Below are 18,657 nucleotides of genomic sequence, written 5' to 3'. Positions count from 1 at the left end.
GGACCTCGGGCTGCGGCGGCGCTGGACTTGGTGCTGGCACTGGTGGAGGCGACATGCAGGCCGACGCGAGGCTGGAGCGCGGCAGCCGGGTCTTGACGCCGCAGTCGGCGCCGAGCTCGGAGCCGGACCCGGAGCTGGGCACGGACCCGGAGGAGGACGCGCGGGCCCGGGCCAAGTTCGCGGCGCTGCACGGCCCGGCGCTGCGCGCGTCTGGGGTCCCCGAGCGGTACTGGGGCCGCCTCCTGCACAAGCTGGAGCACGAGGTGCGGGCTGGGGTGACGCGAGGAGGGCGAGGCGCCGGGCGGGGAGAACCGGGGTGCAGGGCGCGTCCTGAGCGACCCGGGCTCCCTTTGAGAGGTGCAAGGGAAGCTGGGATGCGGGTCCTCGAGGCGCGCATCCTCCAGTCCGTGTCAGCGCGAGCCCGGGGCGCGCCGGGGATGGGTTGCTCAGGACCCTTCTACCAGGAAGGGTGTGGTCTGCGGGCCGGCTCTTGGCCGAGAGCCGCTGGGGTGGGGCGGCCGAGGGCCTCCTGGAGGACGCGTGTGGAGGAGGTTGGGCGGGCGCCTGGGGGAGTTGGTGGCTGGGAGGAGAGCGAGCGCGTTCCGGGGCGGGGCGGGCTTCTGTGAGACGCGCAGCGGAGAGTTGGGGGGCGGCGTTGATGGACGATGCAAGGAAAACGGCTGGTGGTCTGAGGATGAAGAGCCACGAATGCCTTAACGACCGACTTAGACTTTACCTCCATGGCAGTTTGTGGCCTAGGAGTGGCGGCCAGAGCCTGTACCTGTGGCCCTGGTCCTGCCAGCATCTGGGGCTGGGCCAGGGCCGCGGCGAGAACTGGAACTAAAATGAACTTTGGCTCCCGTTGTGTGCCAGGCCCTGTGCTGCGTTCTCCACACTTCCAAGCCCAGAGCAGTCCTGGGGGGTTGGTAAGATTCATCACCCCCACTTTATACAGTGCAGAAAACAGGCTCAGGAAGAGGAAGTGACACTCCCAAGGTCTGTCAGACTTCAGAACTAGAAGCATGCTTTCAGCCACTACCTGCCTCAGGGAAAACAGACGTCCAGTGAGTTTGTGTGGCTTTAACTGTTTAGGTCATAGAGTTCTTTCGTGTTTCTTCATTTGATTTGAGCCCCGGTCACCTTCATTTTGCAGATCAACGAAGACAGGCTGTGGGAGGTGGCGACAATCTAAACAAAAATGAAAAGAGCTCAGATGCTTCAAGGGTCTCCCTTTTTGTGGGGTCGGCTCCTTTCTGCTGGCCTGTGCTCTAGCCTGTGTCTCCAAAGGGCCTCCGCAGGGTCTTGGCTGAGGGGTGGGCCCTGGGTTTTGGTGGTTTGCCCACGTGCTGAAGCCAGAGCACGTTCACGGGCCCTCTGTTAGGGCCTTCTGAGCTGGAACCAGGCTCCTGCAGGGGCTGCCTCCTGGGCCGAGACAGACTGAGCAGTGCAGGTGGCGAGGTGGGACCCTGGAGCCAGGAAAAGGCTGCTGGACAAACTGTACCCTTTCAGCCAGTCTCTCTGCCTCTAAAATCAGGGTTGGACCAGGTACCTTCCTGCCCAAAACACAAGTAGTTGCTATAAAAAAAAGGTGCAGTATTATTGGTACCTACTTTTTGTAACAGTGAATTCCCTTCCCCCTTATGACTTGCCTTCAATTCGCCAGCATTTCCTGAGCACTTACCCTAGTCCTAGGCCTGTGCTGGGCAGGAGGGGACCCCAGCGGTTTGTTAGGATAAAAAGGTCCTCGTGTACTGGGTGAAAGGAGCACCCTGGAAACACCCTGGCTCCGGCCCCCAGCCTCTGCGGGCAGTGAACTCACCTGGGCAAGTCACTTGCCCATCTGAGTCCAAGTCTCCCTCTGGAAAGTGAGGACCAGGAAACATGGCTCCGACTTCCACGGTCTTGGTGGGGGATTGGGTGGAGAGGCATGCCCAGCTCATAGTCACCAGAGTGTAATGTCCCCTCCATCCTGGCCGCAAGATCTGCAGGCCGCCTGGCCACTGTTGCTCTGCTGAGGGACAGCCAGTACTTTTCCATGACCCTCCCTTGCCCTTATGGGTTATGGGCAGAGCTGTGAGTCACCACTGCCAGACCCAAACCTGCAGCCATTGTTCTGACAAACCTGCTGCTGTGGGCCCAGGTGTGGGGGAGGTCCACAGGCACCTGCTGACCAAGGAATGGGGCCCCTCCAGCCCCCCACAAGCCGGGGGCCCCGGTGCCTTGGGAAGGATGGGGAGTGTTTTACAGTAAATTTCAGCTCTTTTCTGTCTGTAGGAACTTCCCAGCTGCAAAACCATTCCCCTTCCTTACCTCGTTAGGGCCTCCTCCAGACCCTCTGTGAGGGGATGGTGATCACCCCCATTTCACAGCTAGGAGAAGCCAGGCCCTGTACTGTCCCCTCCCTCCTGTCAGGTTTGGGGGTAGAGGGCTGGAGGTATGGGGTTCTGGGTGGAAGCCCAAGGTGTGAGTCCCAGCCTCTGAGCTGCTCTCTTCTCATCTCCAAACTGGAGGGAAGGTAGTGGCTTCACCCTGGGCTCGGGGGGGTGGTTAAAGGCGCTGTCCCAAAAAGTGCCCAAGCTCCCCTGCAGATGGACCTGGTCGGCTCCACAGCCCTTCCCGCCCCAGCTTCTCTGCCTGGAGTCCTTGCACCACCACGGCATGGCCACACGTTTAAATCTTCCCCTTCCTTCACCGCTCACCTCAGGTGACAGCTTCCCCATAAAGTCTTACCCGGCCCTCCAGGCCCCCGCACCGCTTACCTGGTCCTCTCAGATGGCCCCTCTGCCACTCTGGGCAAGGTCATGAGTGATTCATCCTCACAGCCCCAAGTGCCTGTCCTGCCCAGCACATCCCAAGCTGCTTGTGCCTGAATAGATGGCTGATTTCCAACTACTGGGATGAGTTTATCTTCTGTTTTTAATAGAGTCATGAGAAAAGTTTTAGGGGCAGCTGGCCTTTGCTGAGTCCCTGCTGTATGCCATGGACTCTCTGTGTACTGTTTGATTGATGTATCGCGCTCAGCTCTCCTGGAAGGTGGATGATGCCCCCTTCCCAGGTGAGAGACTAGTCTCAAAAGTGTCGTGATGGTAGCAAGTGCTTACAGAGGGTTTGCCAAGCTTAGCTTCTTCTAAGCTCTTCACATGTGTTAATCATTTAATCCTCCCAACGAGCCCCTCAGGTAGGTTCTCGTATTCCCATTGTATGGATGGGGAAACTGAGGCACAGAGTAGTTCAGTGTCTTGTTCAAGGTCACATAGCCTGGCTGCAGAATCTGCCCTAAGGCCCCTTGCCGACTTGGGGCAGACACCGGGTACATGAGTGTGGCTATATGGGGACCGACTGGCTCGTCACCTTCACCAGCTGCATGTGGTTGGCAGTTGCCCTTTGCCAGGGAAACTCAAGGACCAAGGCCCTTACCTTCTGTCCCATCCTGGCGCAGGACCTCAGGAGACTAGACCCAGGCCATGGTTTGTGCAGACCTGGGCTGGCGTGGTGGCGTCAGGAGGCTCTTGGGCCCCTGTTTCCTTCTGGGTCACCTCCGCTGCCCTGGTGTTGGGTTGGTGGTGCTGGTGAGAACAAAGTAGGGGTGCAATCCCTAGCCGCCAGGATCCACACTCTTCCAGTCATTTCCAGTGTGACTGGAGCCACCCTCTCTGCCTTTTGAGCCGCATTTTCCCTGTAATGCAAGAGGCCAGACTAGATATCATGGGACAAATGCGTGCAGTCCCACCTCCAAGTTTGGGTCCCACGGGCTGAGGGGCCTTGGACGATAGTGCCAGCGATAGTGGGGGAGGTTAGGGCCTCATTCTCACTGATGAGGAACCCGTCTCCCCACCTGTAAAATGGGTAGCTGAGCAATAAAGAGGTCCTGCTTCTCCTAGGGGTTCAGTTTGTCCTCGGGGCCGGGGTGTGGCGGAAGGAACGGGTCAGGTGTCGTGCCAACACCCCCTCCTGTGGCCCCCAGGTCTTCGACGCTGGGGAGATGTTCGGGATAATGCAAGTGGAGGAAGTGGAGGAGGAGGAGAGTGAGGACGAGGCGGCCCGGGAAGCACGGAAGAAGCCCAACCCGGGCGGCGAGCTCTGCTACAAGGTCATTGTGACCAACGAGAATGGGCTTCAGGCGGCTGACCCCAACAGGTAGGAGCCATAGGCCGGCGCCTTTCGTCCGCACCGTGGCTGTCAGGGCCGGGCTCCCTTTTAGAAAGGTGTCACCAAGGCCGTTGCCACTAGGGAGAAGCTGTCATCGCAAGCACGCGTGCTCCTGGGTGCCAGGCGCTGGCGCCTTAGCCCTGAGACAAGGTCCTGTCAGCCCCGACGCTGGCGACACTCCTGCGTTAGTCGTGTTTCATGCTGTCCTGGGAGCAGCATCCCCCCGACACGCCTCTTAACTGTCCCAGCGGTCCCTCCATGGAGGTGTGACAAGTTCCTGTTTTGCCAATGAGGAAACAATGGGGAAGGACTTGCCTAGGGTCACACAGCTGGTTAAGATCGTGGTGTCGACCCCAGGGCAGCCCTAACTCGTGAGCCCGGGCTTGTCCAGGGACCCCGGGCCTCCCCACCGGCCCCGGTCCTGCTGAATCTCGGTCTCTGGGTGGAGCCCTGGGCTTTACACCCCAGCACGTGAGGAGTGTGGCCTGCTTGATTCCTCGCGTGAGGGCGCCGAGACTGGGAGTGGGCCTGGGCCTGGCACGAGGCCACAGGGTAGAAAGGCTAGAGCCGAGACTGGCCCCCAAGCTTCCTGCCTCCCAGGGGCCAAGAGGGGCTGTCCTCCGCCAGGAGAGGCCCACAGACCCCTCTGCCCAACTTTGCTGGAACCCCGAGGGAGAAACTTGCTGGCCTCGGGGGGTTTCCGGGCCCCTGTGACCGTAGCTCCTCCAGGAAGTCTGGCTCCTTCACCAGCCCCTGGTGGGGTGGGAGGGCCCCCACGGGCCATGACAGCAGCCAAGGTCCTCCACTCCCATGCCCTCCAACTCAGAAACTTGCAGTCTCCCCTGTCTCGTTAAGTTCGGTACAGCAGACCCATGCAGGCGCCTGCTTTGCTGCCGCCTGTGCCAGCCGTGGGGCTCAGGCCCAGCGGCCACCTCAAGCAGCTCCTGGCCTCTGCCCCCTCCACGCACACCGCCAGGCAGGTTTGGGGAGGGATGGGGCTGGCGTCTGGGCTGGAGCCCGGCTCCGCCGTCCTTCCTGCTCCTGGGCCTTCCTTCCCTCCAGACCTCCGTGAGTCCGCCCCACCCCGCCCCAACGGCCAGGCCCCAGCCTCCATCCTCCCCCGCCCCCACCATGTCCAGCAGCCATTGTGTGCATCTGCCCAGGTCACCCCAGATGCTCCACTTTGAAGGCCTGGCTCTGTGCCGTGTCTCACATGGCCATAAAGTCTACGCATGAGGACAGGAATAAATCATTTGTTTCAGGATATGCGAACAAAAAATAATATAAGTGCAGTAAAATAACTACTGCTGAGCTTGCCCCCTAACCTAAGAACTGGAGCAGTGGCTGTTCCTTCCATGTTAGCAGGGGGCCGGGCCAGGGCTGCTTCCCCAGCAGGCAGAACCCCGTGCGTTCAGAGCCTCCGAGTCCAGCAGGGCTTGGATGGTGTCCGGGCAGCCTGACCTGTGGGCTGGGAGCAGTCATGTCCTTGGGCCTGCAGTGGGGACACCCTACCCTCCACCACGCTGGTGTGAGAGCTGTGCAGCTGGCCCACCGGGCTCCTGCAGAGAGAGCGGACTGTGTGGACTGCAAGTGTCCGTGCACGTGGGGACTTGAAGCCTCTCCCGCAGAAATCCCTGGCGCTTCCCAAGAAGTGCCCAGAAGTCCCGGGCAAGCACGAGTGAGCTCTGAGTGGGGCTCCCTTGCGTGTCTGCCTGCAGGTAGCAAGGTTGGGGGGCGTGGGCCTGCCCTCCAGCAGTTCCAAATCCAGTTGAGGACAGTTAACTGTCGCGGTGATCGCTGTAGTAATCACTGAATACATGAGGATTCAGTGTACAGTCAGCATGCTGTTTTGTCTCATTTGATGCTCACGTCATTCCGGTGATAGGGGATAGGGACCGTGTTGCCCTGTTTTAGAAACTGGAAAAGGGAGAGGAACTGTCCCAGGCCCGCACAGCGGGTGGTCGGCAGAGCCAGGATCCCCACCCAGGCCCGGTGCGGCGTCCAGGCCTCAGCCCAGCCTCTTCCTCAGGCGGATCCCGCCTTCTGGCCCTCTTTCCACCCTCCCTTCTTGCCCTGCCTGCGTGGTAGCCTTGCGCTCACCTGTAGCCTGTGCCCACAGCATCTTCCTTATCGACCACGCCTGGACATGCCGCATGGCGCACGCCCGCCAGCAGCTGCAGCAGGTGCCCGGGCTGCTGCACCGCATGGCCAACCTGATGGGCGTCGAGTTCCACGGCGAGCTGCCCAGCATCGAGGCCGTGGACCTGGTGCTGGAGGAGATGTGGAAGTTCAACCAGACCTACCAGCTGGGCCACGGGGTGAGCGGGCAGCCGGGCCCCAGGGTAGGCAGACAGGCCTTCGCTGCCCTGTGCCGTCAGGGCTAGCGGGAGGCGTCCTTTTACCCCGCAAGTGAGCAGACTCATCTTCTGTGGCCAGTGGAAACTACCCTGGTTCCCCGTGGCTCTGTCACGGGCCTGTTACTCTTTGCCTTGGGCCAGCCGGTGCCGGGACCCAGGTGTCCACACAGCCTTTGCGCTCATGGTACATGACCCTCTCCCAGACCCCAGTGACCTGGCTGCCTCTCTCCCGGCCTCTTGTGGTTCCGTCACCCTCCTAAAAGCCCTTAGTGATACCCTGCTGCTTTCGGGAGTGGAGCTGAGTCCCTTCAGCATGTCCTTGGGCTTACATCACCACCCGCCTCCCCAGCCTCCCCAGACCCACCCTTACGTTCCAGCCCCTCACCACCTCCGGTCCGGGAAAAGGCAAAAGTTGCTTCTCCTGATCTCAGCTGTTGCCTCCTCCAGGAAGCCTTCCCTGAACTCAGAAGTCTCCCCGCTCCTCCACCTGCACACAGAACCAAACACATCCATGTAGCTACTAGGCTAAATGCATTCTTTCCATACACCTTTGCCACACACGTGATCACACGGCAGCCCGCTGGCCTGTTGTCCTTGTCTGCCAGGGCAGGGCTGCCGGCCCGGAGGCCACGGGTTCAAGGGACTGAAGGCGTGTGTGGTGGGTGCTCCAGGCTCTGAGAGTTGGGCATAGACGGGCCGGTGGTAGGTGTTTGGGGCGGGGAGGCGGAGCAGAGGGTGAGGGTGGCGTGTGCTCTGCCCGCAGACGGCCGAGGAGAAGGTGCCGGTGTGGTACATCATGGACGAGTTCGGCTCGCGCATCCAGCACGCGGACGTGCCCAGCTTCGCCACCGCGCCCTTCTTCTACATGCCCCAGCGGGTGGCCTACACGCTGCTGTGGCCCCTGAGGGACCTGGACACGGGCGGTAAGTCAAAGCCCGCCCACCCCAAGGAAGGGCTTGTGCTTTTCTGCCACCCCCTGACTGCCCGTGTGTCCTGGTGCAGAGGAGGTGACCCGGGACTTTGCCTATGGAGAGGCCGACCCTCTGATCCGGAGGTGTGTGCTGCTGCCCTGGGCCCCCGCCGACCTGCTGGACCTCAGCTCCTCCACGCCCGAGCCAGCCGACGAGCACTACCAGGTGTGGCCTCCAGCCCCGACCCCTGGGCCTGTTTGCCTGGTGGCTCCTGGAGCTTTCTTCACCCAGTCACCAGATGTTGCTGAGCACCAGCTGGCTGCCATGGTGGGGAGAGGAGAGTTTGCGGGTATCTGAGAGACAAGGGGCTCAGAGCTCAGGGAGCAGACGTGAGCTGCCTGGGGCCACACAGCTTGGCGCCAGCCTGGAGCCTAGACCCCGGGGTCTGGGTAGAGCTGGTGGACTGGAGGTCAGTGCGGCTGTTCCCTGTTTTCAGGGGCTGGGGTGTGGGGGCAGTGGGCGCTCTGTGGCTCGGCTGTGAATCCCAGCTCCGTACCGTTTCTCCATTTCCTGACACCCCCCTCACCAGGGATGTGAGGACACTATGTTCAGACACAGCATGGGATGTCTTCTGGCTCACAGTAGGCCCCCAGCAAGTGGTCGTCATGGGTGTCCTTGCTGGGGATGACAGCAGTGCTCCAGCTCGTGGTCTGGGTCCCACCAGGGACCACTCACAAGTGCCTGGCTGGTGGTGAGTTAGTGCAGGGCCCAGTCCGTGAGGCAGGCCAGGTTAGGGAGCCAGGGTGGTGCAGCCTGGGGTAGGGCAGCAAGTAGAGCCTGTGGGAACAGAACCAGGCAGGGCTGAGCAGGAATTAACACGCTGCCCCTCTCTCCTCCTCCCCTGCCCTCTGATCTGCCACTGCTTCCCGTCAGCTGGTCCCAGTTGGAAACCAAGAGATGCACAGGCCTCTGCTTAGCACTTTATGGACATGTTGTGCTGTAATCCTTACATTAGGACATCTGGACCTTTTTTTTTTTTTTTTGGTAAGGTTATACACACCTTACTTCTTTTTTTTTTTTTTTTTTTTTTTGCGGTACGCAGGCCTCTCACTGCTGTGGCCTCTCCCGTTGCGGAGCACAGGCTCCGGACGCGCAGACTCAGCGGCCATGGCTCACGGGCCCAGCCGCTCTGCGGCACATGGGATCCTCCTGGACCGGGGCACGAACCCCCGTCCCCTGCATCGCAGGCGGACTCCCAACCGCTGCGCCACCAGGGAAGCCCTGGACCTATTTTTATCTTCATTTTACTGAGGAGGAAACTGAGGCACAGAGAGGTTAAGTAACTTGCCAAAGGCCACACAGCTGCTGGAAGAGCGGGAGTCCAAAACCAAGGCCTTGCCCCACATGTTGAAGTTTCCCTGCTCCCATGAGCACATCACGTGCTCACTGAATGCCCCAGAGGATTGTGCAAAGGAGTAAACTAGTTAACTCGCATTAGAGGGGGAAGCGTGTGTGGCGTTAGCTGTTCTGTGATGCTGCTGACTGGGAGGTCTGGGCTGACACAGTGGCCCTGTTGGCACTTTTCCCTATGAATTTAACCTAAGCCAATGGTAATTGAACTGATCCTGTCAAAAACTCAGGGATCACCCTTCTCAATTCAGAGGTGTGTTTCAGAGCCTCATAGAGTGCCTGCACCTAGTAGGTGCTTAAACACTTGAACAAGTCAGTGAATGCGAAGCAGGGAGGTTTAAGAATGGCTTAGGAACAAAGACTTCCTGATCTTGAGGTTGTTAAAGGAACGTGAATTGAAATTAGCATTTGTGGGGGGTTGAGGAGGATGCCCTCCACTGGCCAGGAAGAGGAGAAAAGAGTCCAGACACTGGTTTTCTAAAACGTTCTGGTTGTTTTTCCCCATTTGACCCATCTGGATCAGGCCTGTGCCCTGGGCCCTGGGGTTGCATGTATTAGTTAGCTAGCGCCAGGTAACAATTTATTCCAAAACATAGCAGCTCAAGACAGCAGACATTCATTATCTCTCGCTTTCTGTAGAGAGATGGGGAGCAGCCCGGCTGGGTGCAGTCAGGCTGTCGTCTGAGGCTTGATGGGGCTGAGGACCGGCTCCCACGTGGCACACTCACACGCCTGGCAAGGTGGCGCTGGCTGTGGGCAGGAGGCCTCAGTTCCTCCCCAGCCGTGGGCTTCTCCGCAGGGCTGCTTGAGCGTCCTCGGGACATGGTGACTGACTTCTCTCGGAGGAAGTGATCTGAGAGAAGGCGGGGAGGAGACTGCAGGGCCTTTCGTGAAATAGCAAATAAACAACTCATTCAGCCTAGCCCACGCTCAAGGGGAGATGAATGAACTCTGCCTTTCAAAAGGAATGTAGAAGAGTTTATGGACATGTTTTATTTTATTTTATTTATTTATTTATTTGGCTGCGCTGGGTGTTAGTTGCAGCACATGGGATCTTTGTGGCCATGTGTGGGATCTTTTCAGTTGCAGCATGCGGGCTCTTGGTTGCGGCATGTGGGATCTAGTTCCCTGACCAGGGATCAAACCCAGGCCCCCTACACTGGGAGCATGGAGTCTTCACCGCTGGACACCTGGGAAGTCCCTATGGACATGGTTTAAACCATCACACCGCTTAAGCTCAGAGCAGCTTTTGGGGGCTCCCCGAGGACCAGGTAGCCCTCTCCCAGGACAGGTTGGGCACCTTCTGGGCTGCTTGTGACTTGGAGGAAGCATTTAGGACAATGAGCAGGTTTAGAGCAATGTTTACGTTGTTCTTCTGATACAAAACAGGCTGGCACCTGAGGGGCCTTGAGCCCCGGAATCCCGGGATGGGGGTAGTCAGAGGGCTCTGGGCGCTGCGGTGCCTGCAAAGGGCTCTACCTGAGGTCCAGGTGTGCCCCCTGGGATCCCAAAACCCTGATGTACAGGATGGGGAGGCGTGTGCTCCTTTCTTTGAAGGTCTGTTTCTACCTCCAGTGTTTTCCTTCTAGGCCATTTTGGAGGAAAACAAGGAGAAGCTGCCACTGGCCATCAAGCCAGCGGTATATCCCCGCGACCACGTCTTCAAGTACGTAGCCCACCCTGCCCCCAGCCTGTGCTGAGCCTTTGCGTCGGTCCCTTTCCTCACATACGCCTCACAGTCCCCATGACTCCTGGAACAGTGCTCAGTACAGGGCGGCCTCAGTAAGTCCCCTGCCCCCTGGCAGCACAGCAGTGACAGAAACACCACGGGTGGGGTCTCAGGCTCACAGAGAGAGCGCCCGAGAAGTGAGGGCAAGCTGGGGTGCGCGCGGCCTCTGGAAGCGGGGAGCCAGTGCCGACAGTGACGGTGCTGGGCACCCAGGAGAGCCACCGAGATTGGCTTGGGGGCCGCTCCCAGGTATCTGCAGGTGTGGGCTGGCAACTTAACGTAAGTCCGGGCAGGCCAGCAAACCCAGGCTGGACCCGGGGTGGAAGCAGATGCTCCCTTTTACGGGTGAGGAAGTGGAAGTCCTGGGTGACGCCCACCAGGCGTCCAGCTGGCTCGGCGGCGGGTCCCGGGTCAGCCAGGGGCAGGTTGGCCTCTGTTTCCAGGGGGAGGCCCTCCCTCTGGCAGCCCACACTTGCTCCAGCCGGAACGGACACCATGCTCCACTGGCCCCTTCCCCCAGGTTCCAGGGGTCTCCTCCCACTGGCCCTCGGCCCAGCCCTCCTCCCCTTACCTGAGTTCACCGCCCAGCATCCCTCCAGCCCCTCAGGTCGGAGGCTGCACGGAGGCCCCCGTTGCCTCGCCCCCTCCCCACAGCTGTACTCTGTGCCCCAGCCATGGACTAAGCGCCCCGCGCCGGCCCCGCTCGAGCAGCCAGCTCCTCCCCTCTCTTCCTCCCTGGATCGCCGTCCAGGGCCAGGCCTCCCTCCCGCCTTCACACTCCACAGTGTGGCTGCATCCACCACCCCCCACCCCCAGCAGACAGGCTCCCAGGCCCTGTCCTCTCCTCCGCCTGGGGCCGGGCCCGGCCCGGCGGGCGCCGGTGTAGAATGAGGCCTTATCGGAGGCGCGTGTCTCGGCCACACGCTCACCTGCACACTCACCTGCAGGCCCCCGGGGCGCCAGCTCCCTTCTCTGAGGGCAGAGGTCCCAGCGCGTGGACCCGTCCCGTCTCCACGTGAGAGGAGGGAGCCCATGCCTGATGAAATGCTCGGGTTCTCCTGGTCCGTCCTCGGGAGGAGCGTGAGGTGGCCCTGTGGTGCCATCTCACACGTGGGGTGTCCGGGTTCGCCGGGGTCCGAGTGGCCCCGTCGCTGGGCGGACAAGCGGAGGCCATGGGGCAGAGCCCGGCCGCCGACCTCCACCCGCCCCGCCCGCCCCGCCCCCCGCAGGGTCTACACAGACGTCCAGCAGGTGCTTGGCCACCTCAGCCACCCGCGCTTCACCTTCACCCAGAGCGAGGCGGACGCCCACATCCTCTATCAGTTCTCGCACTTCAAGGACTACAGGTGAGGCGCCTCCCAGCCCGGCCCCCGCCGCTGCCCCCCGCGGCCCCCGCCCCCGCTGACCGGTGGTGCCTGCCTGGGCCCCGCAGAAGGCTGAGCCGGGAGAGGCCCAGCGTGCTGCTGAACCAGTTCCCCTGCGAGAACCTGCTGACGGTGAAGGACTGCCTGGCCTCCATCGCGCGCCGGGCCGGCGGCCCCGAGGGCCCGGCCTGGCTGCCCCGCACCTTCAACCTGCGCACCGAGCTGCCCCAGTTCGTCAGCTACTTCCAGCAGCGGGAGAGGCGGTGAGGACCCCCGCCCGCCCCCCAGAGCCGCGGCGGCTGAGACCCTATGCCCATCAGGCTCCCGTGGGCCCCGCCACCCCGCCTGGCCCGCCCCGTGGCTGAGCGCCTGCCTTGCGGCAGCCACTGTTCCAGGAGCTGCAGGCTCTCGGTGTGCTGCTGCTCGGCGGCCCTTCTTCCCGGAAGGCAGCTCCCTTGGCCCCGTCAGGCTCCTCACTCCTGAGGCCCAGCCCCTAAGGTCTCCTGTAGGACCCCTCCCTCAGCCCCTCCTCTGCTGCCACAGTACTGGGGACACAGTGCCCGGGAGGGTGGGCCCAGGGCACAGCCTGGTAGTCCCCTCTACTCCCAGGGGCGAGGACAACCACTGGATCTGCAAGCCCTGGAATCTGGCCCGCAGCCTGGACACCCACATCACCAAGAGCCTGCACAGCATCATCCGGCAGCGCGAGAGCTCCCCCAAGGTGGGGCCCTGGGGTGCTGGGGGGGGGGCGGGGCCGCGGGAGGCTCTGCGAGGGACTTTGTGGGTAGGTCCCGGCGTCAGCATTCTTCAGCTCACAAGAGTCTCCAAAGCCACCACCCCCACTCCTTCCCCTGCCCTTGCCAGCGGGGGAGAGGGGCTGTGTGACAGTCGGGTGAGAGGAAGGAGTCCCCCTGGGTGTGTCTGACCTGCATCCCCACACGCACCGTGCCTCTCACAGGACCACCTGTCAGGAGGGAGGTGGCCAGGCCGGGGAGCCCCGCGGGGCCCTGGACGAAAGCGCTGTAGTGGCACAGGGCCCATCAGTGGGGGAACTGAAGGACACAAGGTTGTGCACCTGGACAGAGGCCCGAGGGAAAATGCCACCTCGATGGCCCTCGTGAAGGTTTCCAGTGGTGGGGTGGGGAGTTGGTGGATTTATGGCTGAGAATCTGTATCCAGTTGTCAAAGCTAAAAACTGGTGGCATCTTTTCGTTCAATTAAAGATGAAGATAAAGAGCTCGTTGCAGCTAAGACACAGGTTTGAAAAGACAGGGAGACGCGGAGTGCAGGGAGCAGGTCCCTTCATGGCACCGGGACGGGAGGTGGGCTCGGGCGTGAGTGTTCCTCCAGATGCGGTGACAGCACTTGGACGTCCCACGAGTGGGAGCCACAGCTGGGGAGGTCGAGGTGCTCTGTCCTGGCCCGGGTACGACAAGCCACCTGTGAGCCTGCATCTGTGTCCTCAGGTTGTGTCCAAATACATTGAAAGTCCTGTCTTGTTCCTTCGAGAAGATGTGGGGAGGGTCAAGTTCGACATCCGCTACATTGTGCTCCTGCGGTCGGTGAAACCCCTGACGTTGTTCGCCTATGACGTGTTCTGGCTGCGGTTCTCCAACCGGTAACTGGGGAGACTGGGCTGGGGCTGGGGGCTGGGCGACAGGGCCCCTCTTTTACTCGGGATGAGAACGCCTGCACGGGGCTCCTTTACCACCAAGCACCCAGCAGGGACCCCGCTGAGCCCGTTTCTGTTAAACGGCAGTAATTCTCACCCTGCCTGTGTCACCACCACCTCGTGGAACAGGCAGCTGCCCCCTCAAACCACGACGATGTTTACCGGTCTAGTGGGGGTCTTCGTGGTTAGCCCTTGGCCGGGGGGGGCGGGGGCAGTGTAGGACCGCCCCACTCTCGGGGGAACCGGCACCTGGCGGGGGGGCTCTGGGCATCTGCGTGCCCGGGACCCACTCGAGCGTCTAGTCCGCTCATCCTGCAGGCCCTTCGCACTCAACGACCTGGACGACTACGAGAAGCATTTCACCGTCATGAACTACGACCCGGAATTGGTGCTGAAGCAGGTAGGGGCCTGGCGCGGCCTGGGGAGGGGTTCCTGTGGAGGCTGGCACAGACGGGACCCGACACCCATCAGCTTGTCTTCCGGGCAGCTTGCGTCACGGTCAGGGGAGCTGCCTTCTGGTACCTGCGTCCCCTCCCACAGCTGCCCCCACAGCTCTGAGGGGCATTTGCTTGGGTTGAGGGGGCCCCTGAGGCTTCCCGGTCCCCTGGCAAGTCTGAGCAGAGCAGGGTCTCAGCCGGGAAGCGCAGGCCACCTTCTGTTCGGGACCCGCTGAGCATGAGGACGGGTAGGGGTGGGAGGCACACAGGTTCGTGTCCCACGGCCCCCAGGGCGGGCGGCTCTGCTGGCCTGTGACCCTGCCTGGACCCTGGGCCCTCTGTCTTCCCCGTGCTCTCCGGGCACCTCAAGCAAAGAGCACAGCTCCTTTCGAGGTGAGGGCATGATCCCCCAGTTGGCCAGTGGTGCACCTGGGACAGGTAGGGGAGGCACAGCCTGGGCAGAGGCAGAGGCCGGCTCTGGGTGGAGGCAGAAGGGAAGGAGAAATAGGCCCCCCGACGTGTGGTCCACGAAGTCCTCTTGGACCAGCAGGTTGGTTATGGCTGTTTTGGGCAGACAGGAAGTAGGGCACAGGCACTCTCCCGCCCTGCTCCATACAAGGCCTGAAGGTGGCCTTCTGGTCCCCGCCTCCCTCGAAGCAACCACTCCTGAATGTGGGGATTGTGTTTCCAAGGTGCGTGGTGATTTCTTAGTAAATGTGCCACCCCGAGCTCTCTATGTGCCATATCTGAGGAGTCCTCTAGGGGGCGCTGCGCCGTCCGAGTGGCCAGGCCATGTGCACGGCCGGCAGGGCCGCTGCTGGTCCTTCCTCCTCTGTCCTGGGCTGTGTTGACAGCTGGTCCCTAGGAGCCCGAGCCCGAGCCGGGGTCCCGGGATGTTGCTGAGGTTGTCTCTGAGGACCTGAGTGCCTTTCCTCTACATAGCAGGTGTCGTCCCGAGGGTCACGTTTCCTCTGAAGCCCCCGCGTGTGGGGATGTGTGTCCAGCAGGGCGAGAACGTTGGGCTTCCATAGGGAGCCCGTCCTGGTCCTCTCTGGGAGAAACCTGAGCTGACGGCCAGCTTGCTCAGGTGTGTTTTGGGTGACGTCTTGGCCTGAGGAGCCCTTGCTGTCCTCAGGCACTTTGAGCTGGGGCCGGGCAGTGAGCTCAGGCCTGGGCCCTGCAGACTTGGGTCCGAGCTCTGCGTCCAGTGACCATCGTGAGAGGGACGTGGTGACACGTTGGCCCGGGCCTCCCAACGTTCAGTGCCTCACTGGAGCCTCAACAGCAACTGTGCAAAGTGGGTTTGCTGGGCGGGGAGCGTTGTCCCATTTTACAGATGGAGACACTGAGACTCTGAGAAGTGAATGTGTCCAGAGCTCAGACCCCGTGTCCTGCCTCCCATTTGTGCCCTGCGGGGGTGGAGCTGGAGAGGCTGCTGGCGCCAACCTGGGGCCCCGGCAAGTATCAGGGCTCCACGTGAAAGCGGGGCAGGCCAGGCCTCCCCCGCCCCTGCCCAGAGGAGGCCCCGGGCAGAGCTCGACGGGCCCTGTGTCTGTTGCAGATGCACTGCGATGAGTTTGTCCCAGAGTTTGAGAAGCAGTACCCAGAATTTCCCTGGAAGAGCGTCCAGGTGAGTCCTGGCAGAGCTGGAGGGGCCAGGGCTTGCCTCGTGGGTCGGCGGCAGGCAGGTGGGGGCCTTTGCCTCCTCTGGATGGTCCTGCTCCTCCCACCAGGGCTGGTGAGGGAGCCGGTGTGGGCTGAGACCCCTCCTCCCCTCTGGCCCGGGTAGGGTGTTGTGAGGGTTCCTTGGAGGGGGCCTGGTGAGGCATTCAGGACACCCTTGGGACAGCCAGACGGCAAAGGGCTCTGTATGTGCCAGGAATTGCACACCTGAGGGTACACGGGAACGTGCTTAGAGAGACAAGCTGGCTACCACTTGCTGGAGGAAGCATTTCAGGAGCTGCTCGGTGCAGAAGGGGCCGTGGGCTCCAAGGCAAGGGACCCAGGCAGCTCTGCAGGAGGTGGATGCCAGGAGTGAGGGAGCAGGGCACAGGTGGCTGTGGCCAGGTCTGGAGTCACAAAGGATGTTGGAGGAGGTGACTTGGCCGTTTGGGGACCAGGGCTCAGGAAGGGGCTGTGAACCCCATATGGAGAGGCTGCCCTGAAGGGCTGGGCCCAGCGTCAGCCATGCGGGCCCCTGACCCTGTCTCCCCCGGCCCCCAGGCCGAAATCTTCCAGGCCTTCACGGAGCTGTTCCAGGTGGCGTGTGCCAAGCCGCCCCCGCTGGGCCTCTGCGACTACCCCTCGTCCCGGGCCATGTATGCCGTCGACCTCATGCTGAAGTGGGACAGCCGTCCAGATGGTGAGGGGGCTCCCCTGCCCCGTAATCCAAAGTGCCCTCCCCGCTTACCCAAAGGTGGTCATTCAGCCCTCCCCACCCAGCCCACACGGGGACAGAGGGAGGGTGTCACTGCTCCCTTGCCATGGTCAGTACTTGCCTCGAATTAGCCTGAGATCTGGGTCAGGGGAGGCCCACCTTTCGGCACCACGGCCTGCAGGGCAGAGCACGAGCAGGAAAGGCAAGTGGGCGGCAGTGGTGTTGGGAGGGAGCTCACAAGGGGAGGGGCCCCACGTGAAACGCAGGGGGAGCAGCAGCCCTGGCCGCGCGCCTGCCTTCCAGAGTCCCCGGGATGCGGCTCGTGTCGCTCCTGGGGCTGCAGGTGGCTCCGGGCTTCCCCCTGGACAAGCAGGCTTCAGGGTGGGGCCCCCAGCCCACCTCCTGGGAGTGTGATGCCCGTGCTTTTGCGCATCAGGGAAGCGAGTGATGCAGCCGCAGCTCCTAGAGGTGAACTTCAACCCAGACTGCGAGCGGGCCTGCAGGTACCACCCGGCCTTCTTCAACGACGTCTTCAGCACCTTGTACCTGGATGAGCCTGACCGCTGCCCCGTCACCCGCCTTGTCTAGGCGCCCGCGGGCCCTTCTGTGGGTGCTCGTGGGCGGATCGCAGCCTCGGTTCCCGGAGCTGCTTCTGCACCGTGCTCCCGCCCCCCACCCCCTCTCCTCCTCCCCCCACCCTGTGAGCCGTGGCCCCAGCCTCACACCCTGGCGGCTCGGGGCCCCTACCCCGTCGGTCAGGAGCAGGGCCAGCCGTGCTGCCCCCGGGGCTGAGCGCTAGGCCCTTGCTCACACCCCCCTCACTGCCGTCTGTGTCTGTGCGGTGATGAGTCTCAGCTCAGCCAAGGGCTTTATTCCGGAGAGTTTGCTTCCTGGGGTGCTGTGCTTCCAGAGGGCGTTAGTGAAAGGGGTCTGGGGAGCACGATGCGCTGTTCTCAGAAACGAGCTTCCCTAGGAGCGCCCATGGGAGGCCAGCGGTTAACAGGCCCAGACTGGCTGCTTCCCACGCTCCGCCCCAGGTCCTGTGACAGGCGTCCCCAGGTCCCCCTAGGAGCCTGCTTCTCAGACCCAGCCTTCTCCCCCCTTCACCAGCAACCTCCCTCGAGGCTCCGGGGCAGGACAGCCACTGCCTTTGGTTGCCGTTGCCTTTCCATTTGGCCCCGTGGGAAGGGCCAGATGTGGCACCAGCACCTCCCCGCCCGCTGGGCACTGCAGTGTTTCCAGCCTCGCCTGAGGTTGGCTGGGATGCTCCAGTGAGGGGACTCGGGGACAGGTGTGGGCAGCAGAGCACCAGGCCGTGGGTGGCTGAGAAAGATGCTTCCAGGGAGAATGCCATCTTCCACCAGCTAGAGTCAGAATGTGGGGGTTTTGTAACTTTTTCATTTATGGGAAGAAAATACAAAATTTTCGTTCTTTCCTAATTTTGTTTCTGAAATTTTGAGTCAGTTTTCAGGGTAGTTTGTGTTGCCACAGTGTACCTAGTCCAGCTAACCAGACGGCGGGTCTGACTTTTGTGGAGGAGCTGCCTGCAGAGCTTTCATGTGTGTGTACACGTGTGCGTGTGTGTGCACGTGCGTGTCTTGTGTGTGTGCGCGTGCATGCATGCGTGTGTTGGGAGGTGCTTGTTTCATTCTGAAGCCAAGAGTGATCCTTGTAGCAAAACTGGACTTGACTGCGCCTCCTACTTCCATGTCTTTTGGGTTGTGTCTGTCTCTGCTAACTGTCTCTGCTAACCAGAAGTTCAGCCTGTGTTCTGGGGAAACACCCTTTCCTCCAGCCAAGTAGAGGTTTAGAGGGCAGGACACCTCATCTCTGGTTTTCTCCGTGGGAGAGCTGCTGCGTCCTGTCCCCTCCTGGACTTGATTTGTACCACAATAAAGTATGCCTTCTCTACTTTTGCCTCCCTTTCTCTTTGGGGGCCCTGGAACCACAGGCCTGCATGGTGTATCAGTTGTTTTCCCTGCTCATTGTCAAAGAAAACCAAAATATCAAGATGTATGCTTTGAGAAACAGAAGAAATGGGATAGTATTTAGGCCTCCAAGTCCCTGTCTTTGTTTGGGCTGCTATAACAAAATATCATAAACTGGGTGATTCAAACAACGGAGGTCTCTTTCTCGCTGTTCTGGAGGCTGGGATGTCCTAAAGTCACAGGGGTGGCAGATTTGCTGCCTGAGGTGGGACGCTCTCCCTGGTTCATAATCGGCTGTATTCTCACTGTGTCCTCGTGAGGTG

The 18,657-nt window shown here is 61.4% G+C and overlaps 1 protein-coding gene across 2 annotated transcripts; it reads left to right on the top strand.

Moving 5' to 3' along the window:
• TTLL12 (tubulin tyrosine ligase like 12) lies at nt 1-18,317 on the top strand. Of its 2 annotated transcripts, none has more exons than XM_082636958.1 (14): nt 1-263; nt 3,965-4,137; nt 6,269-6,467; nt 7,270-7,429; nt 7,509-7,642; nt 10,417-10,493; nt 11,786-11,902; nt 11,989-12,183; nt 12,530-12,641; nt 13,387-13,538; nt 13,911-13,992; nt 15,591-15,659; nt 16,253-16,391; nt 16,843-18,317. In XM_082636958.1, exons 1-14 carry the CDS (start codon nt 54-56, stop codon nt 16,992-16,994), a joined length of 1,971 nt encoding a protein of 656 aa, XP_082493084.1. In that variant the 5' UTR covers nt 1-53; the 3' UTR covers nt 16,995-18,317. The 2 variants fall into 2 exon arrangements, with proteins under 2 accessions (XP_082493084.1, XP_082493083.1); XM_082636957.1 differs by having other exon boundaries at nt 6,269-6,491.
• Nucleotides 18,318-18,657: the final 340 nt, after the last annotated feature.

This window comes from Mesoplodon mirus, assembly GCF_964341445.2.
Source record: "Mesoplodon mirus genome assembly, chromosome: 11".
Classification (NCBI taxonomy): domain Eukaryota; kingdom Metazoa; phylum Chordata; class Mammalia; order Artiodactyla; family Ziphiidae; genus Mesoplodon; species Mesoplodon mirus.
Note: the sequence above shows the minus strand (reverse complement) of the source record. Positions and strands in the feature narration are given on the sequence as shown.